The sequence below is a fragment of the Tauraco erythrolophus genome, chromosome 7, assembly GCF_009769465.1.
Source record: "Tauraco erythrolophus isolate bTauEry1 chromosome 7, bTauEry1.pri, whole genome shotgun sequence".
Classification (NCBI taxonomy): Eukaryota; Metazoa; Chordata; class Aves; order Musophagiformes; family Musophagidae; genus Tauraco; species Tauraco erythrolophus.
In genome coordinates, this window is record NC_141471.1 from 23,290,055 (window position 1) to 23,306,088 (window position 16,034).

A 16,034-nucleotide genomic window follows, 5' to 3' on the forward strand; every position below is an offset into this window, starting at 1 on the left:
TTGCTAAGATGTCAAAGTGCTACTTTTACAGACACATTTGTAATGTTAATACCTGCCAAGTACTTAACACGTACTCTTTGTATGGTGATTACTTGTCTTGTGATCTGTTTATCCTGTGTGAGCTCTTGCATTTCAGGCTATGCTCTGGATTCATTACTTTATAAATAAGTTTCATAGTAGGTGATGATGATGAGCATGGGTAAACAGATATATTCTCCATTCCTCTGCAGGGAATTTGGCTGCTGCTGCTTTTTTCAGTTTAGTATTATTTTTTTCACTATTATTTTTAGGTTTTTAAAATTTAACATAGTATCTTGTACATTTTCCAATTTCTTGTGAAATGCTTTAGTTCTTTAATTCTTGATGCGAATGTCTTTAATTGACGGTAGTTAAGAATGTGCTAAAACAAATTCTGTGATTTGTGCCAGTAGAAGTCCAAAGTCACTTACTGCCTTAAATAAGCATGGAGCTGCTGTCTAGTGGCATTAGGATCTTGTTTCTATGTGCTGTTCTGAGATCCTCATGTGTGGCAGACATACTATGTCTACATTAGCCTTACTAGATAACTAATCAGTGCCAGGGAATGTTTCCAGAGACTTGAACCTGAATCATCTATGCTTCTACATTGTTAGAATGGTCCCTGGCACAGTTTTGCCATGTTCCTTTCTCCAGAGATTTAATGTGCTGTTTTTGGAATGAGCCCCTTTCCAGACCTCTGCATTGATCTTGCTAAACCTCAGTCATCTCCTTCCCCTTCCCCCATCAAAATGAAAAAGTTAAATATAGAAAACTGAGAATATCTGCAGTTTGAGCTCTAAACATGTCATATTTCTTAAAGCAATTAGCGGAATACTGGTTCTCATGTGTTATCAGTAAAGTTGATGTGACATTTTGACATTGATTTTGGGTTTAAGCATTTTAAAACAAAAGTTTTCCGTTCCATGGCTGAATAGTTATCTTTTTTCCCCTGACAATTATCTTTCCTATTACAAACTCTGTCTCTTAAATAATAATATTATGCTTTAGGAAATGAACAGTGGTAAGCATTTTCAGAAGTACATGCATGGGGTACAGAAGGGTACAGCAGTCTGTGTGAACATAAGTGGGTTTTGTTGTTTTTTACAATTACCAGCAGTCTACATTTTTAATTCAGTTGGGAATGATTTGATCTAGGCAACCTTGAAAGTTGAGATACGTTTTTTTTAAGGATGTGAAACTTGAGCAGGTAGCATGATGTGGAAATACTTTGATCTTTCTTGTAGCTAAACAAATCTGTGAATGAATATAATGTAGTTTACATCTTGTTACTCTGATTTGTTGATCTTTTTTTTTTTCCTTGTAGGCTCCAGAAGCTTCCAAGGTACCTACTTTTAGAAAACGTTAAAGGATTTGAATCCTCTTCTGCAAGGTAAAGTCTAATTTATGCAGGTTTTCATTTCTAATAAAGAACATTTTACTTAGAAGGAGAGGGCAGGATTTTTATTTCCTAGAATTTAAGTTAACAAAATAGAGTGAGATAAGACAGCTAGCAGCTGTGAGTTAAAAATACTGTTTTAATTTAGGAATGAAAATCTTAGGTTGTGAAAGGACGTTGCTAAATAACTATTTCTTTCTCTAAGCGGATAAAATATTTTATAACAAGTTGACTCCATTGATTTTATTTGATAATCCTATCTCTTTTAGGAGGGTTCAATATCAATTTTAAAAGAAAAATAGCAATAGGTATTGCACTCAGAGGTTTTGGTTTTTTACCCATGACAGGAGCTCAGGGTAGCTTGTGTTAAGATCACAGTACAGTACAGGGGTTTCTTCAGTACCTTTGTTGGTAGTAGATTATCACTGGTTCGGAGTTGCCATAAAATGGTCCAGGGATACAGTGTGAAGACTATATAGTCTTCATCTGAAATGTGGAAAAGGAAAGTTGTCAATAAGGTTACCTAATGGCAGCAGGAGTGTTCTCCTCTCTTGTTGGCAAAGCAGGAGACAGGAGGTTGTAGTCTTCCTCTCATTTCTTGCTGGAATAGAGTAGGATGTTTCCATAACATTCCTTAAAGCACCAAAAGAGCAGCCACCCTACACATCATGCTCCTTAATCAATATGGCAGGCAGCTGGAAGATGTGTTCAGCACTCTCGCTAGTTAAGCATGCAGCAGTCCTCTGTGAACACTTGAACATTTTGTTGGAGGTGCAGGCTGCTGCTGTAGACCTGCGATTCCCTAGGCTATGCCTTGCTGGCCAGTGTTTGGAATAAATGGTAGCACAGAAAGCATCCCAGTCAGAACACTTGTTTTCTCTTGTAATGCTTGGGATGCAGTGTCACATACAGTATCAGGTACAGATCACAGCTCATGCTTTTTGTATAGTTCCAGCCTGGCGTGGTCTGCATGGAATACAAAAGGCAAGTCTTTTTAAGAAGATTTCTATTTCAGTGATTTTCCATTGTTTATAAAGTACAGTCCTACCTCACTGTTACTATCGAAGCCACCAATTTTTGTCATCCCTTGAGTTAGCCCTTTTTTTAGGCTTAGCTGATGCCATGTTTGTGAACAGAGGGAAGTAGTGAGCTATTTGTAGTGGCTTTAATCGCCTGTTTCATAATTCACCATAAAGATAATGTCTGGCCCTCTGATTATTTTCCTTGTTGACACGCTATAAGTACTCTCCAAGAGAGGGGATGTTTTTTGAAGGGACGTTTGCACTAGAAGTAAGTGTGAGATACCTGTGAATGTGTAATAGTCATTTTTGGCCACACTAACACTGAACTTCGTATGTTGTCTCCTCAAGTTCAGAAATGGATGACTTCATATCTGTAGTTTTCTGTCCAGTTCTTTCACTGAACGTGCTTAAATGTCTTGGTACTTAAGGTGTTGCATTTAATGTGTTTTTTATTTAGGATAAAAAGCCACCTAAAAGCTATATGAAGAGAGTAATTGCTTTTTGATTCTTTTCACTGCCAGAAATGAACTCTTGCAAACACTAGAAACATGTGGATTTAAATACCAAGAATTTCTCCTGTCTCCAACCTGTGTAAGTACCAAAATTGCGCTAATATTTATTTAACTGCTCAAACTGCAATGTGCTCAAAAACATATGAAAATGATCTATTGTATTAGAAAAGAAAGTAATGCCCAGAGCTAAAGATACTTTTTTGAATGAGAAAGCCATCTGACGTGATTTCTGATTTCTCATCAGTATACTGGCGTAATCATACTGCTGTTATTGTTCAGATCCTAGTCCCATATTGCTTTGCTACCATTTGATGTTTTTTCAAGAAGGCGTGAATTTACACCATGACCAAGAAGGTGGTTTTCCCTGCAGGAGCCTCATTGCTTCAGAAATGCTGATGCCTGTGAATTTCCCAGCAAAGAAAATCTGACTGTGTGGTTTGTGGGAGGAGGGGCCTTGTTTGCGTGTTTCCCTGGCAACTGAAAAAAGAGTTGAGAAAGATTTCAGATTGTACAAGACTAAATGGAATCAGTGAAGTCCTGTATATATCTGAGAGAAGCTGATGGAGGGTAGTTGAAAACCAGTTGTGGTACATTTGTTTCATTGTTAGTGTCTTATAATTCTTTGTTTAAAAAGGCAAGGAGACACTTTTTTTCTTTTTTATAGAAAACAGGTAGTACCTGTCCTAAGAAATCGCGATGCATGTTGTTTTTCTTCTTGCCTCACATAAAAGTTTGTTACGTTCCTGTTCATTTACAGCGAAAGTAAAAACCATGAGATACAAAGAATAATTACCCACTAGTTTCCTTGAAAATACCTAGGTATGGAAGTTATAAGTGTTTAGGTATTATCAATTAATACTGATATCTCTGAAGGCGCAAAATATATTAGTGTGACATAATTCTATTCCTGTATATGATGATAGATAACTTGTAAGACACTGTAGACCAGTATTTTCTCTTTGTCACATGGACTAAAGGCTTGTGGATTTTGTTTACAGCTTGGCATTCCCAATTCCAGGCTGCGATATTTTCTAATTGCAAAGCTTCACCAAGAGCCGTTTCCATTTCAAGCTTCTGGTCAGGTGGGTCTATTAGTGTTACTTGGATTTGCTTTGTTTCATGAAGATTGGGGTTAAATTTTTGGTTTAGTGGTGTGCGTTGAGGAGTGGAGAGAGGATAAGTGATATCAACAGAAAAGTTATATTCTGTCTCTTTTTTTTCAGCCCGGATGCTGAGTTTTCTAAGGACTGCAATGCATTCCAGTGGCTTAGATGGCTTTAAACAGTTGGGGCACAGTGGCTGATAGTGACTAGAAAATGATGTATTTTGCTACCTTTTCATACACTTGGAAAGGTCTTTTTGCAAAGGCAATTATTTATGGTTGTTCCTGACATCATTGTTGGTAGGTCAGCAAATCTTGATGCTAACGTTTTCTGAAATATTCATGAAAATAATACTGAATGGTTACTTGCTTTATTCTGAGCATCTCTGAAGGAATTTTTACTCACTGCAGAGTCTGCTGTCAAGTTATTTGTCAAATGCAGTTCTTCAGTTTGTTTCTCACAATTTGTTCTTAGATATTGAAAAGATTCCCAGATCAGAATCTAGACGACTTATTCAAGGACAAAGTCACTGACAAAGTGGGTAAAGCTAGTTCCTCTTTGACTTCTGAAGAGAAGAATCTGGATCCAAACATCGATCCTGATTGCAGCAGCAAGAAGAGTTTACCAAAAGGGGCCTTTCTTTTTAAGCTTGAAACAGTAGAAGAAATGGAAAGGAAACATGGTCAGGACAATGATTCCTCTATTCAAATGCTAAAAGATTTCTTGGAAGAGGAATGTGAAGAAACGAGTCAATATTTCTTACCACCGAAGTCCTTATTGCGCTATTCTTTCTTGTTAGACATTGTTAAGCCCACCTGCCGGAGGTCCACATGCTTTACAAAAGGGTAAGTTGCAAAGAAAATGTCTTGCTGAATCACATCCTGAAATTTTAAATGTGTTTTTGCTTGTGTACTGTAAAAACAAGGAGAGCCATTTCATCAAAAAAACCCCAAACAGGCCTCTGAAAAAAAAAAAAAAATCTCCTTATATAGCGTGCTTCCTGATCAAGTGGAATGCCAGCATGAGAATCTGTCTGGCAGAACATCATGTGCCCACTCCAAAAAGGCATTCACGAAAGACAGTGCCATTTGTTGTTGACCTTCACAGAAGCTTAATTACCCCTGCGGAAATATGGTTCCAGTAGACTGGTATACTACTGATTCATTAATGAATTTTTTTTATATCGCTTAATGAAGTTACAAAGTGTCATGCATGACAGATCCATTCCTCATGAAAACTGTCTCCCCTGTACATTTTATTGATTTCTTGGATTTTTCAGCTGTGTAGATCAGAATAGTTGTGGATTGGCTGTATGTCATAAAACCAGTTAAGTTGCTGGATTACAAATCATATTTGATGGAGCAGAACATCAGTGCTTTTCTGTCTAGTAGTTTTCTGATTTGTACTTTGCGATTTTAAGTTTGGCTGCTGGATGTTATCGAGTGTTCTGAAACCCCACAGACAACCGGTGAGGAGCTTTTCCGCTGAATACATTTGTATTGGAAAATGCCAGTTGGAGCCTGGACATTTGTAGGAAATGTTAATATCGGTGAATTTTTCAAATTAGATTGGGTTTTTTTGAATTCTCAGAATGTTTCAACAAAATGGCTTAATTGATGAGTTAAAGCTATTTATAACTTCTTTTTTTCAATTAGTAGAAATTAGACTGCCAGATTTACAGAGTTCCTGCAGATTTTGTGATTTCAACTTTTTAACAATAAAAATGCTGAAAGAGAATTTCAGACATTCAAAATTTGAGCAATCTCCCAGCTCTCATTGACATATGCCTTTTCTGCCCTCAGTCTCGTGAGTTGGGGGCGAATCGGCATCGCATGGGATCTGTTTCTTAACTAGAATAGTCAAATAAAAACTTCAGGCCAGAATGATCTTGTGTATCTCATGTATGCCTTAAGCATCATCAAAAATACATTGGCCACTTGTGGTTTCACTAGAATACGTCATGGTAGTTTGTGATTGTGTTTATCAAAATCACACCGAAGGAGGCTCCTGAGTAGTTCATATGAAGTCTTTATACGTAGTGGTGGGAAATGTGATGCAGAACGTGACTGTTGCACTTCTGCTGATGTGGAAGGAGCCAGGCCAGATAGTTGTGGTAGTTGTTCTTGACTCAAAACATAGGAATCTGATTTACTGTCTTTGTTCCCTTTTTTAAGAGCGTTTGGGAAGGGAGGTTTCCAACATGGTTCTCAATGTGATCATATAATTTACCACTCTGCTTTAAGAGAAAGGTTATCATTACATCTCAGGCTTCATCCAGATCACGTTCTGAAGCCAAGAATAAATTGCTGCTGTACTTGTTCTAGGAGTTCTGTTTTTATGTTTCTCTGAAGCATCAGATTTAGGAAGAAGGACCCTGAATAGAGCAGAACAACACTTCAAGTAGTACAGAAAATCCCTCTGCTGAGATGCCTTTCTGATGTCTTTCTTACAAGTCATACTGATCATCAGCTTTGAGGCTGGAGAAAAATTTCTCTCAGTTCTGATTGGTCTTCAGATATTTCCATCAAGGTTCGTGTGATGAGAGTAATCTGGGTGTGCCTTCTCCAGTCCTTGCTAATTCAGGGACTTCAAACACCAATATTTCATCGTTTTTGCCTTTCTGCCCTTGTCATACCAGTACGTCTTCTGAAAGGCTTTGGTGAAGTATAGGGTAAAATGTAACAGGCTGTGATGTGTGAGAGATCAAGCAGATCATCCTGTGTTGCCTTCTGACCTTGGTCTCCTAGGCAATTGCAATATGATTGCTGAGTTCCTTGAGACTACAAAGGCCACGGTTTCTCTTAGAAGTATGTTTGTGGTGACTGAAGTTGTGAGAGGAATTTGTCCATTTTAAAGGACAGAGCAAATGAAAACTATTTCTTTAGATACAATGATTCTGAACTTGTAAATTCTTGATATTGACAAGAGAAGCAATACCTTCTAAAATAGTGTAATATTAGTTACAGAAACTCTAGCATTGTGGGAATTATGTTTTTGTTAGTCCTAATATAGGACACAATATACTTAGAAATAATATATGATGTGTATGAAACTAAGAGGTTTTTTGAAAGCTTACAGAAATAAAGGGGGGGGGGGAATCTTGAGTCAGATGATAATTTAAGACTGTAATTTCTTAAGCCAACTCCTTTCATTGTAACTGGTAATGAAATGTCAGAAAGTCAATGCATCATTTTTTACTGTGGCAAAAATTCCCATCTTTAATTATGTCCCAAGTCTAAGGTAGGAATGTTAATTTTTCTGTAGTCAGCAGCTGCAATAATAATTAATAACAATCCAGCTAACATTGACCATCTGCCCACATTTGTGTTAAAAAAACACCCCCCACCCCCAAACCACTTTTACACCAACTGGATCTTTTTTGTGAGGAGTTCTGTACTCTAGTGCAAATTATTTAGACAGGAGTATTTTATATAGTATGGATCCTATTAAAAGATTTTTTTCCTCCAGTAAAACTCTAAAATACCACTTTGAAATTTATCCTCATTTATTTATTTTGGCTCAGATATATTCATCTGAAATATGATCAGATGCTACAAAAGAAGATGATCAGAATTCCTCAGTGCTATGTGTGTTACATTGTTAAATGTGGTATTAGGGAATTTTCAGAATGCAAGTAACCAATTAAAGGTGATGTATTTACAACACAGTTAGATTCCATGTGTTTTTAATCTATACCAGTGTTTAAGGCCTTTTGTTCTGATCCTAAGGAAGATTTGCAAGCACTTTGTTTTAAAATGAGTTTTGGTCTCACTGATTGGCAGAACTACTTATAAGCTATTCCAACTGAAGAAAAAATTCTCAACATTGAACCATGCTGGGTCATTGTGTCTGTGCTGAAGGGAGAGTCTTCCTTTACTCATTGTGAAATTAGAAAGGCTTAAACCAAAAATTGTTCTTAGAATGGACCTTAGAATGCCTTAGAATGGACCCCAAATGGAGCAAAAGACCTTTATAACTGTCTTTACAGATGTGCAGGTAAAACTAGAGAATAGTAGCTGTTAATGGCTTGGTTGATGCAGACTGCATCGCTCTAATGCAGAGCATCTGACGTTCTTCCACTGTGCGAAAGCCATCTGTTGACTTGCCTCGCTCTCTGTTCAAGATGTTCAAACACTATCATAGTTAGAGCAGCAGAGCATGTTTCTGAAAGCCCATAATTATATTTAAATGATAGCCTGGAAGAGACTATACAGTAAACATCTTGTTATGCAATCAACCACAAAACATCCAAAGAAGCTATCGTATAGTTTTAGAATGTAAGTTTGCTTACTGTTTAGTTGGATTTAATTTTTTTCTTTCTTTCTTATTTTTCTTTCTTTCTTCTACTGCTCTGCATAGATACCTGGCCATCCCCCATCTCTTCCCTCTGTGGAAAATCCACAAGCAACCAAAAGTTAAACTTGACTGAACCACTTTGTTCCTAATGGATTGATATAAAAGCTGGAGGCTCACACTAATGGTCCTTCTTTGAATACAGAGAGCTGATTTTAACCCCTACGACCATTTGGTCTTTAACACATTTTCCCTTAATGTGAAATTAGTTTGTGCAATGTAGATAGCCCTTCCTGCTGAAGCTATGCTTGAATTCCTTGCCTTTGTATAGTTACCTGATTGACTTATATAAGGCATTTGTGTGGATAAACCTTTGTGTGTTGATTGCAGACTCATCCTCAGAGAGCATGTTCAGAGGCTGCTGCACACCAAGGGTTAGTGTTATTAATAACAAGGCCTTTTGCTTTATCTATCCAGGAGGTGATTTGTTAATCAAAACAAAGGAACCAAAGTAACCTCCCAGCATCTTTGCAGTTGTCAGTACTATGAGGTCTGATGAAAATATTAATTTAAGATCGTTATTGTTGTTGTTAAGGTATGGACACTACGTAGAAGGGACAGGCTCAGTTCTGCAGACAGCAGTAGATGTACAGGTAAGAATATGTAGACTAATATGTGAGAATGACTTGGTTTAAAACTTTTTTTTTTTCTGTCTTCTGCTTTATTATTCTGAATATTATAATAAAAAGGCTTTTAAAACTACATTTTTTGCAGCTGAGTTTCCAATTGATTTACTTTATGTTCCTAAATGACAGTTCATTTAAATCAAGATTATATGTATGTCTCTGTGGAGAATATGAGTTGCTATTATTTTATTATCTGTAGTGTTGCAAACAGGTTTCACAGGGGTATATGAAAATACTAAAAATGACTAATTCTATGGATAAACTACAGTACAGTGTCGTGAATCTAGGGCCTTTTTTTGTACACAGATGATCCAGTAAATATTGTCAAATGTTTAGCAGGTTTGAACTTCAAAAGTATTATTTATCTGGGAATACACAGTATTTTGACAAGTTCTTCTGTTGACACTAAGTTCACACAAAGTGGTATTTTGGCATTGGACAAAGTAAAAGTAAATGTATTGGTGAATCGTCAAAGATGCTTTTCACAAAGCCTGTTTTGTACATAAGCACTGCTTCCTGCACTTCTGTGCTGTTCACTGATATTATATGGCATTTCTAAGCATAAGAAGAATGCAGCTTTGGAACTCAGGGTAATCTCAAAGTGAATGCATTAAAACAGCTGCATCCATACAGCTTAATTTGTGCGGATGGTCTGCTATTGAGTTATATTACGTCACTATCCTTGTCACTATAAACAAATGTTTATAGTCCTTTGATTGCCTCGTGAAGTATTTGTATAGCTTGTAACTGGAGGTGGATTGATGAGTGCCTTCATGGCAACATTGATTTCTTTTGTGCAAGTCCATGTGTTGAGATATTGACTGCAAAAATACACCAGCAGTCATACTTTCAAGCAAAGCACACTATTGTCTTTGGCACTGTGATAATCAAAGAATAATTCTGTTAAGATGCGAGTGTTAAATTTTCCTTATTTGGCCTGCATCGGTAATATCTGTTTCTTTGGATATTCTTCATAGCTTGAATCAGTGTTTAAACACATTGAGGAGCTACCAGAAGAAGAGAAGCTTATGAAATTGTCAACGCTAAAACTGAGATACTTTACCCCAAGAGAAATAGCAAATCTTCATGGATTTCCTCCAGAATTTGGTATGTGCTGCAAAGTACCCATTTCTACGTCATTCTTCAGAAATTCCAGTGTAGGGTTTTTTACTGGGGACTAATCCATGCTTTTTATTTTGCCTTTTTTTTTTTCAGTCACTCATAGAACGATAGAATGGTTAGGGTTGGAAGGGACCTCAAAGATTGTCTAGTTCCATCCATTTCTTAAGATTGATTCTTGTTATTTGGCTAACTCTGAATTTCTCTGAATTTCCACTAGTTTTTATAAGAGCCAACTTCTGTGGTTAGGTTTGTCTTCATAAACTAAGAAGAAAGCTTTGGCATGAGAAATGCTCTATTACGGAATGGAAATGAAGGAATACTTTTGTTTAGAGTTGAAACTATTTACTGCCAGTTTAGGAGCTCTGTTAGTGGTTCTCAGTGTTTGAGCTGCTTGCCTTCTCCCTTCCACACGTTTGCAGCTGCTGACAGAAAGGGAATTTCAGGAGACACAGATACTTCTTTGTTCAGGAGTAACCAGACTCTTCAGTTAATGATCTTTTAAGTCATCTCTATTTTCTAGAGAAGGCAGTCCTAGCCCTTGGTCAGTTACTTCATTTTCTAACTGGTTTTGTGGAGAAGAGGGAGTCAAAGAGCAAGACTCAGCAATACCAGTACATTGGACACAGGTGACCGAGAATAAGCCTGAAAAAATTCACCAGAATTCCCCTTGTAAAGAAAACACAAGAAAAGAAAGGCAGGCAAGAAAGTGGAGCTGTTACTACCTGCTAAAGAGCCTGGCCTGCGACCGCCACAGCAGATCAATTTATTGTCTCTCAGCAACACAAGCATCCATAGAATAAGACACCACTGACCTTGAGTAGTTTGTTATATTTTTCTTTGACTTCCTCAGTGACTTAGAGTTCTGAGGAGTGCTAATAGTTTTTGTATATTTATTTCTCTTGCTGTTTTAGTTTTCTCATTTAGTACTTAGTTATATTCAAAATTACTACATTCAAAGAGCATTATCAAGATTGCGAAGTTCAATGTTAGTTCCCAGCACTAAAGCTTACTTGTTTAAGAGTATTTGCAGGAGTGTTCTGAGTTACACACCAACATGCAGGATTTTTTCATAGCCTCTTTTCTTTAATAGATTTGTTCTTTTTGCAGACAGCCTTTTTCTTAGCGTACCTCTGTTCCGTATTGACGTAGGCCGATATAAAGAAACTTGAGCTAAACAGGGCTGGATTGGGCTTGTATAGGTTTACCATGCTGTTCGAGATCTCTTTTTAGCATAGAATTGCCCATTTTCTCTTCTTTTTGAATACAGCGTGTGTTTTCCAAATATTAAATCAGTCTTTGCAACATCACTGAGAGATGTAGTAGGGTTAATATTGCTTATATTTTACAGAGGAAGAACCGAGACAATGAAGAAATTTATGTTTGGAAGACTCCATTAATTTAGGGCAATTAATTAAAATCTGACCTTTACTGTTTCAGAGTGCTTGGAATGATAGCGTGCTTTCTCTGTTCAGAGCTCATCTTCAGGGGCAGCTGTGAGGCTTCAATATTTTTGCAAACCAGAACTGATCGCTCAAGACAAGTCAGGCTTTTGAATTTGAGGAGCATCCAGATCATCACCATCTACTAAGTGCTCGTTTAGCAAACTTGTGTTTTGCCACTTGAGAACTGTGAAGGGAGGGACAGGGTTCGACTCCGCCTCTCAGAGGGCAGTACCCTTCTGCCCTAATAACGGGACCTTCCTTCAGTTCTTGCAGTTCCCTGCCTCGCTATACTGCTTTTCCAACTTCCACAAGGCATAAAACAAGCCTCTGTCATCCAGTGGCTTCCTCTCACATATACCCCTGATTCATAGGCGGAACAAGCTTTTCCCAGTGCACTGAGTCACAAGTCTGACATTTCTTTCCTTTGTGTTTAAGACATGTCCCACTTTGTACCTAAAATAAGCGTTACTCAGCTCTAGGCTTATTGAAATCTTTGGTGATAGGTACTATAATCTAAGTTTCTTTTAAGGATTTGCAAGCTATGGTTTTTTTTTTTTCTGAAAGTTGCTATATTTATGGCTACAGCAAAGTGTGTTTCTCTGACAGCACTTCTCCCATGTTAAATTTCAAGTCGTTATTGAGAAGTGTGGAATTTTCAGAGAGAAATGTGCTATTTCTCTGCTCCTGTGTTCTGTAGTGACAGCAACATTTGGGCTGAAATTTTCAACAACAGAAAGCTTGGAGATGTACCCATTGCAAATATGTTGTTGATCCAAGAAGCTAAAGAATGAAAAAACTATAAGCTGAAAATGAAGTGAAGAGAATGTCAGGAAGCTTTGTAACAGATGCTGTTACTAGCTGCAGCTACTGTACCATCAGAAGAAACATGACTGTCTCTAAATAGTTCTATATTTTAACAAATTAATGGTCTTTTCCAATATGTGAGGTCCAGAGTTAAAATCGTTGTTCATTCTTAACATTAACTGATTTATTTGTGCTTTTAACATCTAGATGTATGAATAGTAATTGCACTACAGGTCAATGAAATACTGCAGTCGTTTGTCTTAGTCGCTACTGTGGGTCCCACAGCAATTTCATTAAAAGTGATTGGAGCGTTCCTGCACCTGCGACCTCCTTTCATGAGGGTGATGTCAGGATGCCTTTTCCATTTTTCCTGTCAGTGATATATGTAAGCTATTAGGAAACAAATGGCAGCCTAGTGGAAGGCCAGCACAATGTGGTAATGCGTGTTGCCAAGACTGCAACATCATCAAGTAGCGTTCATAACCGAAACGATAGAGTGAGAGCTGTGCAGAAAGTGCCAGCATACTATGGGTTGTTAAATCTGCCCTCCTGATGTAGGCTAGTCTTGAGTCAATAAGATAGAAGGTGCAAGGTAATGTTAACAGGCACATGGAGGAGGCTTGGGATAAAGGAAACAGTGAGCCCTGAAAATTAATTCATACTTTCAGTTGCCAAGAGGCAGAAAGAGAAAGTGAAATTTTCAGAGTTCAGATAAGCTTCTTGGGCTATAAGTGCACATGCGCATGTGCATAAGTACATATTTTTCTTAATATTTATATTATTTTCATATACTCTTTTAAAGTATATTTATATTCTTTACATATTTATATGTATTTTTATATGCTCTTTTAAAATGTGTAGCTTCAGTACCTTATTCAGTGATTTAATGTGAAAACTCCATCTAAGAAAGTATGTGTGGAAGTGCAAGTGATTGTTCCAAAGAGAGAACGGTTGCTCAAATGTGAGCGCCAGGAGGCTGGGCAGAGTGGATGGAGCTGGCAGAAGATGTGTTTACCAAAGCAGTCCACATTAGAGGCATTAATAACTGGCAGAGAAGGATGGAACAACTCCTCCCAGACACCTCCTCCTTTCTACCCTTGGCTCAGCAACTGTCCAACCATGTTCTTTCCTGAGCAATCCCTAAAAGTGGATTTTTCTGAACTGCTGTGAAAACTTCAGAACATATATATCACACATATCATATGTTTACACAATGTGTGTAGCATCAAAGCTAATCTGAGTGGTGATGACCTTGGGCTCAAAGTTAGGTTTTCTTCTTGGGAAATGATCAAAATTCAGTGTGATCAAGTTTCAGCAGCTTAGCAAATGGCCCTAGTGGTTCAATCACCAGTGCTGTTCATCTTTCACTGAAGTGAAAGCAAATGCACTTTAGGTCACAGCCGGAGTAAGCTAAGAGTGCAAGCTAGGACAGTTAAAGCACACCAGCTGGCTGTTGGCAACTTCTTCGTTCTCAGAAGTGTGGCCACCTTTTTGTGCTCAATACACAACAGAACCCTTTCACAATACCTGGACCAGTTTAAATTCTGGGCCAACCTTCTTTCTGCCAGTCTGTGCTTTTACCATGTGAAGGACATTTCGGATGCCGTCTGTATTTCTGGGTGCATTTCGGAGGGTCAGCATTGAATTACTTGGGAAATTGTTCAGCTGCTTGATCACTCACTGAATAAGCCGTGCTCATAGCTTAATCTGCACCAGTGGTATATTGCACTGTGAGACTCATTTGATTTGCCTCAACGGGTTAGAGGGGCTCAGGTTGAAAGTACAATATGAAGCCTATTGAGAAACGCAGTCCATCTGCAGAATCATCGCGTTTTCTTTCTGCTGTGGCCATGTTCCTCTCTGGATGTTCTCTAGAGTAACGGTTGTGCAGTGTTTCAGGTGCTGCTGCTCCTCACTGAGACTGCTGAATGGAGAGAAGGTAGATCGGTGTTAGTTACACAATAGACCAATGTTTTGAGGCTTCTTGTTAAACCTTAGGGATGGCAGTACTGCCCATGCAAGAACTGATCCAAATCCAATGAACTGGTGGGGAATTATTTTGAACTTTGTGAATTTTAGTGGGGGGGTGAACCCTGCCGCAATCTGTGATAAATGCCTTAAGAGCTGTTCACTGAAACAAGGAGTAGACTAAAAGCTAGGAAGAAACCCAATGACGTTGCACTATATGTTTTTGTTTTAGGCTTTCCTGACAAAGTAACGATAAAGCAGTGCTACCGTCTTCTGGGAAACAGCCTCAATGTACATGTGGTGGCAAAATTGATCTCCATTCTACTTGGATAATTTAGAACCTGAATCTGATGAGTGTGGACTGGTGACAGAAAATACTTCCATCTTTCAAGAGAAAGCTGATGACAGCTGAACAAAAATCATAACTTACCAAATATCTGTCCAGATGTTTTGCTGAACAGTTCTGATGTATTTTTAATACCGTTCTTTTATGGTGGATTTACACTGTAGAAGTGTTGTATTTAAATGGAAGTTTCCAGGACTTAATTGCTATATTTAAATGTACTTTTTAGTTTGCAAAATAAAAAAGAGCAGCCTTTACGTACACCTCAGTGAAAATGAATGACTGTTTTATTTTGTCTTAAAACCATCTTCTCAGTACAGTATGAAAAGGCTCTGAATGTCAAAGCTGTTTTAATTGAGTGCGGAGACCAAGTTCTACATGTAAAATGTCTACATCTGTAAATATCAGTGATCCATTCTTAAAAAATTTATTGTATATATGATCTGACATTTTGATATGTTTTTTGGAATTAATGAAACTATTAAATGCAATATTTTGTGGACAATTTTTAAGAAGACACAGTGTCATCTTTAGTTCATAGTTGTCTCATCCTCTCTAAATACTTGCAGGTTTCTGTAACCCAGCTGGATCTCTCTGGAATGATGTGTTTAGGTGCCGCTGAATAAAATTATTTCAAGATTATCACAACCCTGACAATAACTTGCCTGTTTCTGTTCTCACTTATAGTATTGTCGTGGTTTTAGGCTGATCCAGCAACTAAAACTCACACAGTCTCTCCTTCTCCAATAAAGTAGAGAGGAGAGGAAAAAAAAACCAAAAGGACTGAGGGTTGAGGCAAGAACAGAGGGAGCACCCACCAACCATGGTCCTGGGCAAAACAGGCAGCACTTTTCTCAAAGCAAAACAGTTTATTAATGATTACTTAGAAGGACAAAGGGAAATAAAAACCGATTACTTGAGAGGACAGAAAGAAACAAAACCAGATCTTAAAACCGACACCTTCCCCCCCCCCGCACCTTCCTTTTCCTCCCGGCTCTACCTCCTCCCCCCAGCAGCACAGGGGGCAGGGACTGGGGGAGTGCAGGTCAGTTCATTCCGTGCTGTTACTGCTGCTTCTTTCTTAAAGGAGAAGGAGTCCTTACACCCTTTTCCCCTGCTCCAATGGATCCCCTACCCACGAGGAAAAATCCACAAATTTCTCCAACGTGAGTCCAGCCCACTGGAAACAATCCTTCCCCACAGATTGCTCCGGTGTGGGCTATACCACAGTCTCGGATACTTAGGGAGCTGTAGCCACTCGCTCCGGCGTGGGTCGTCACGAAGACTCCAGATGCCTTTCTGCCTTGCCGTGCCCCCAACACGAC

The 16,034-nt window shown here is 38.2% G+C and overlaps 1 protein-coding gene across 3 annotated transcripts in view; it reads left to right on the forward strand.

Moving 5' to 3' along the window:
• Positions 1-15,338, forward strand: part of TRDMT1 (tRNA aspartic acid methyltransferase 1) — a 29,632-nt gene extending 14,294 nt beyond the window's left edge. For 2 of the 3 annotated variants that reach the window (XM_086614871.1, XM_086614872.1), the window contains 7 exons: positions 1,343-1,408; positions 2,958-3,027; positions 3,947-4,030; positions 4,526-4,896; positions 8,940-8,997; positions 10,008-10,137; positions 14,599-15,338. In XM_086614871.1, coding sequence (XP_086470997.1) covers positions 1,343-1,408; positions 2,958-3,027; positions 3,947-4,030; positions 4,526-4,896; positions 8,940-8,997; positions 10,008-10,137; positions 14,599-14,699 — 880 coding nt within the window. In that variant the 3' untranslated portion in view covers positions 14,700-15,338. Of the gene's footprint in view, positions 1-1,342; positions 1,409-2,957; positions 3,028-3,946; positions 4,031-4,525; positions 4,897-8,939; positions 8,998-10,007; positions 10,138-14,598 lie in introns of those variants that run through there. The other variant, XM_086614873.1, reaches the window with a different exon arrangement.
• The last annotated feature ends 696 nt before the right edge of the window (positions 15,339-16,034 follow it).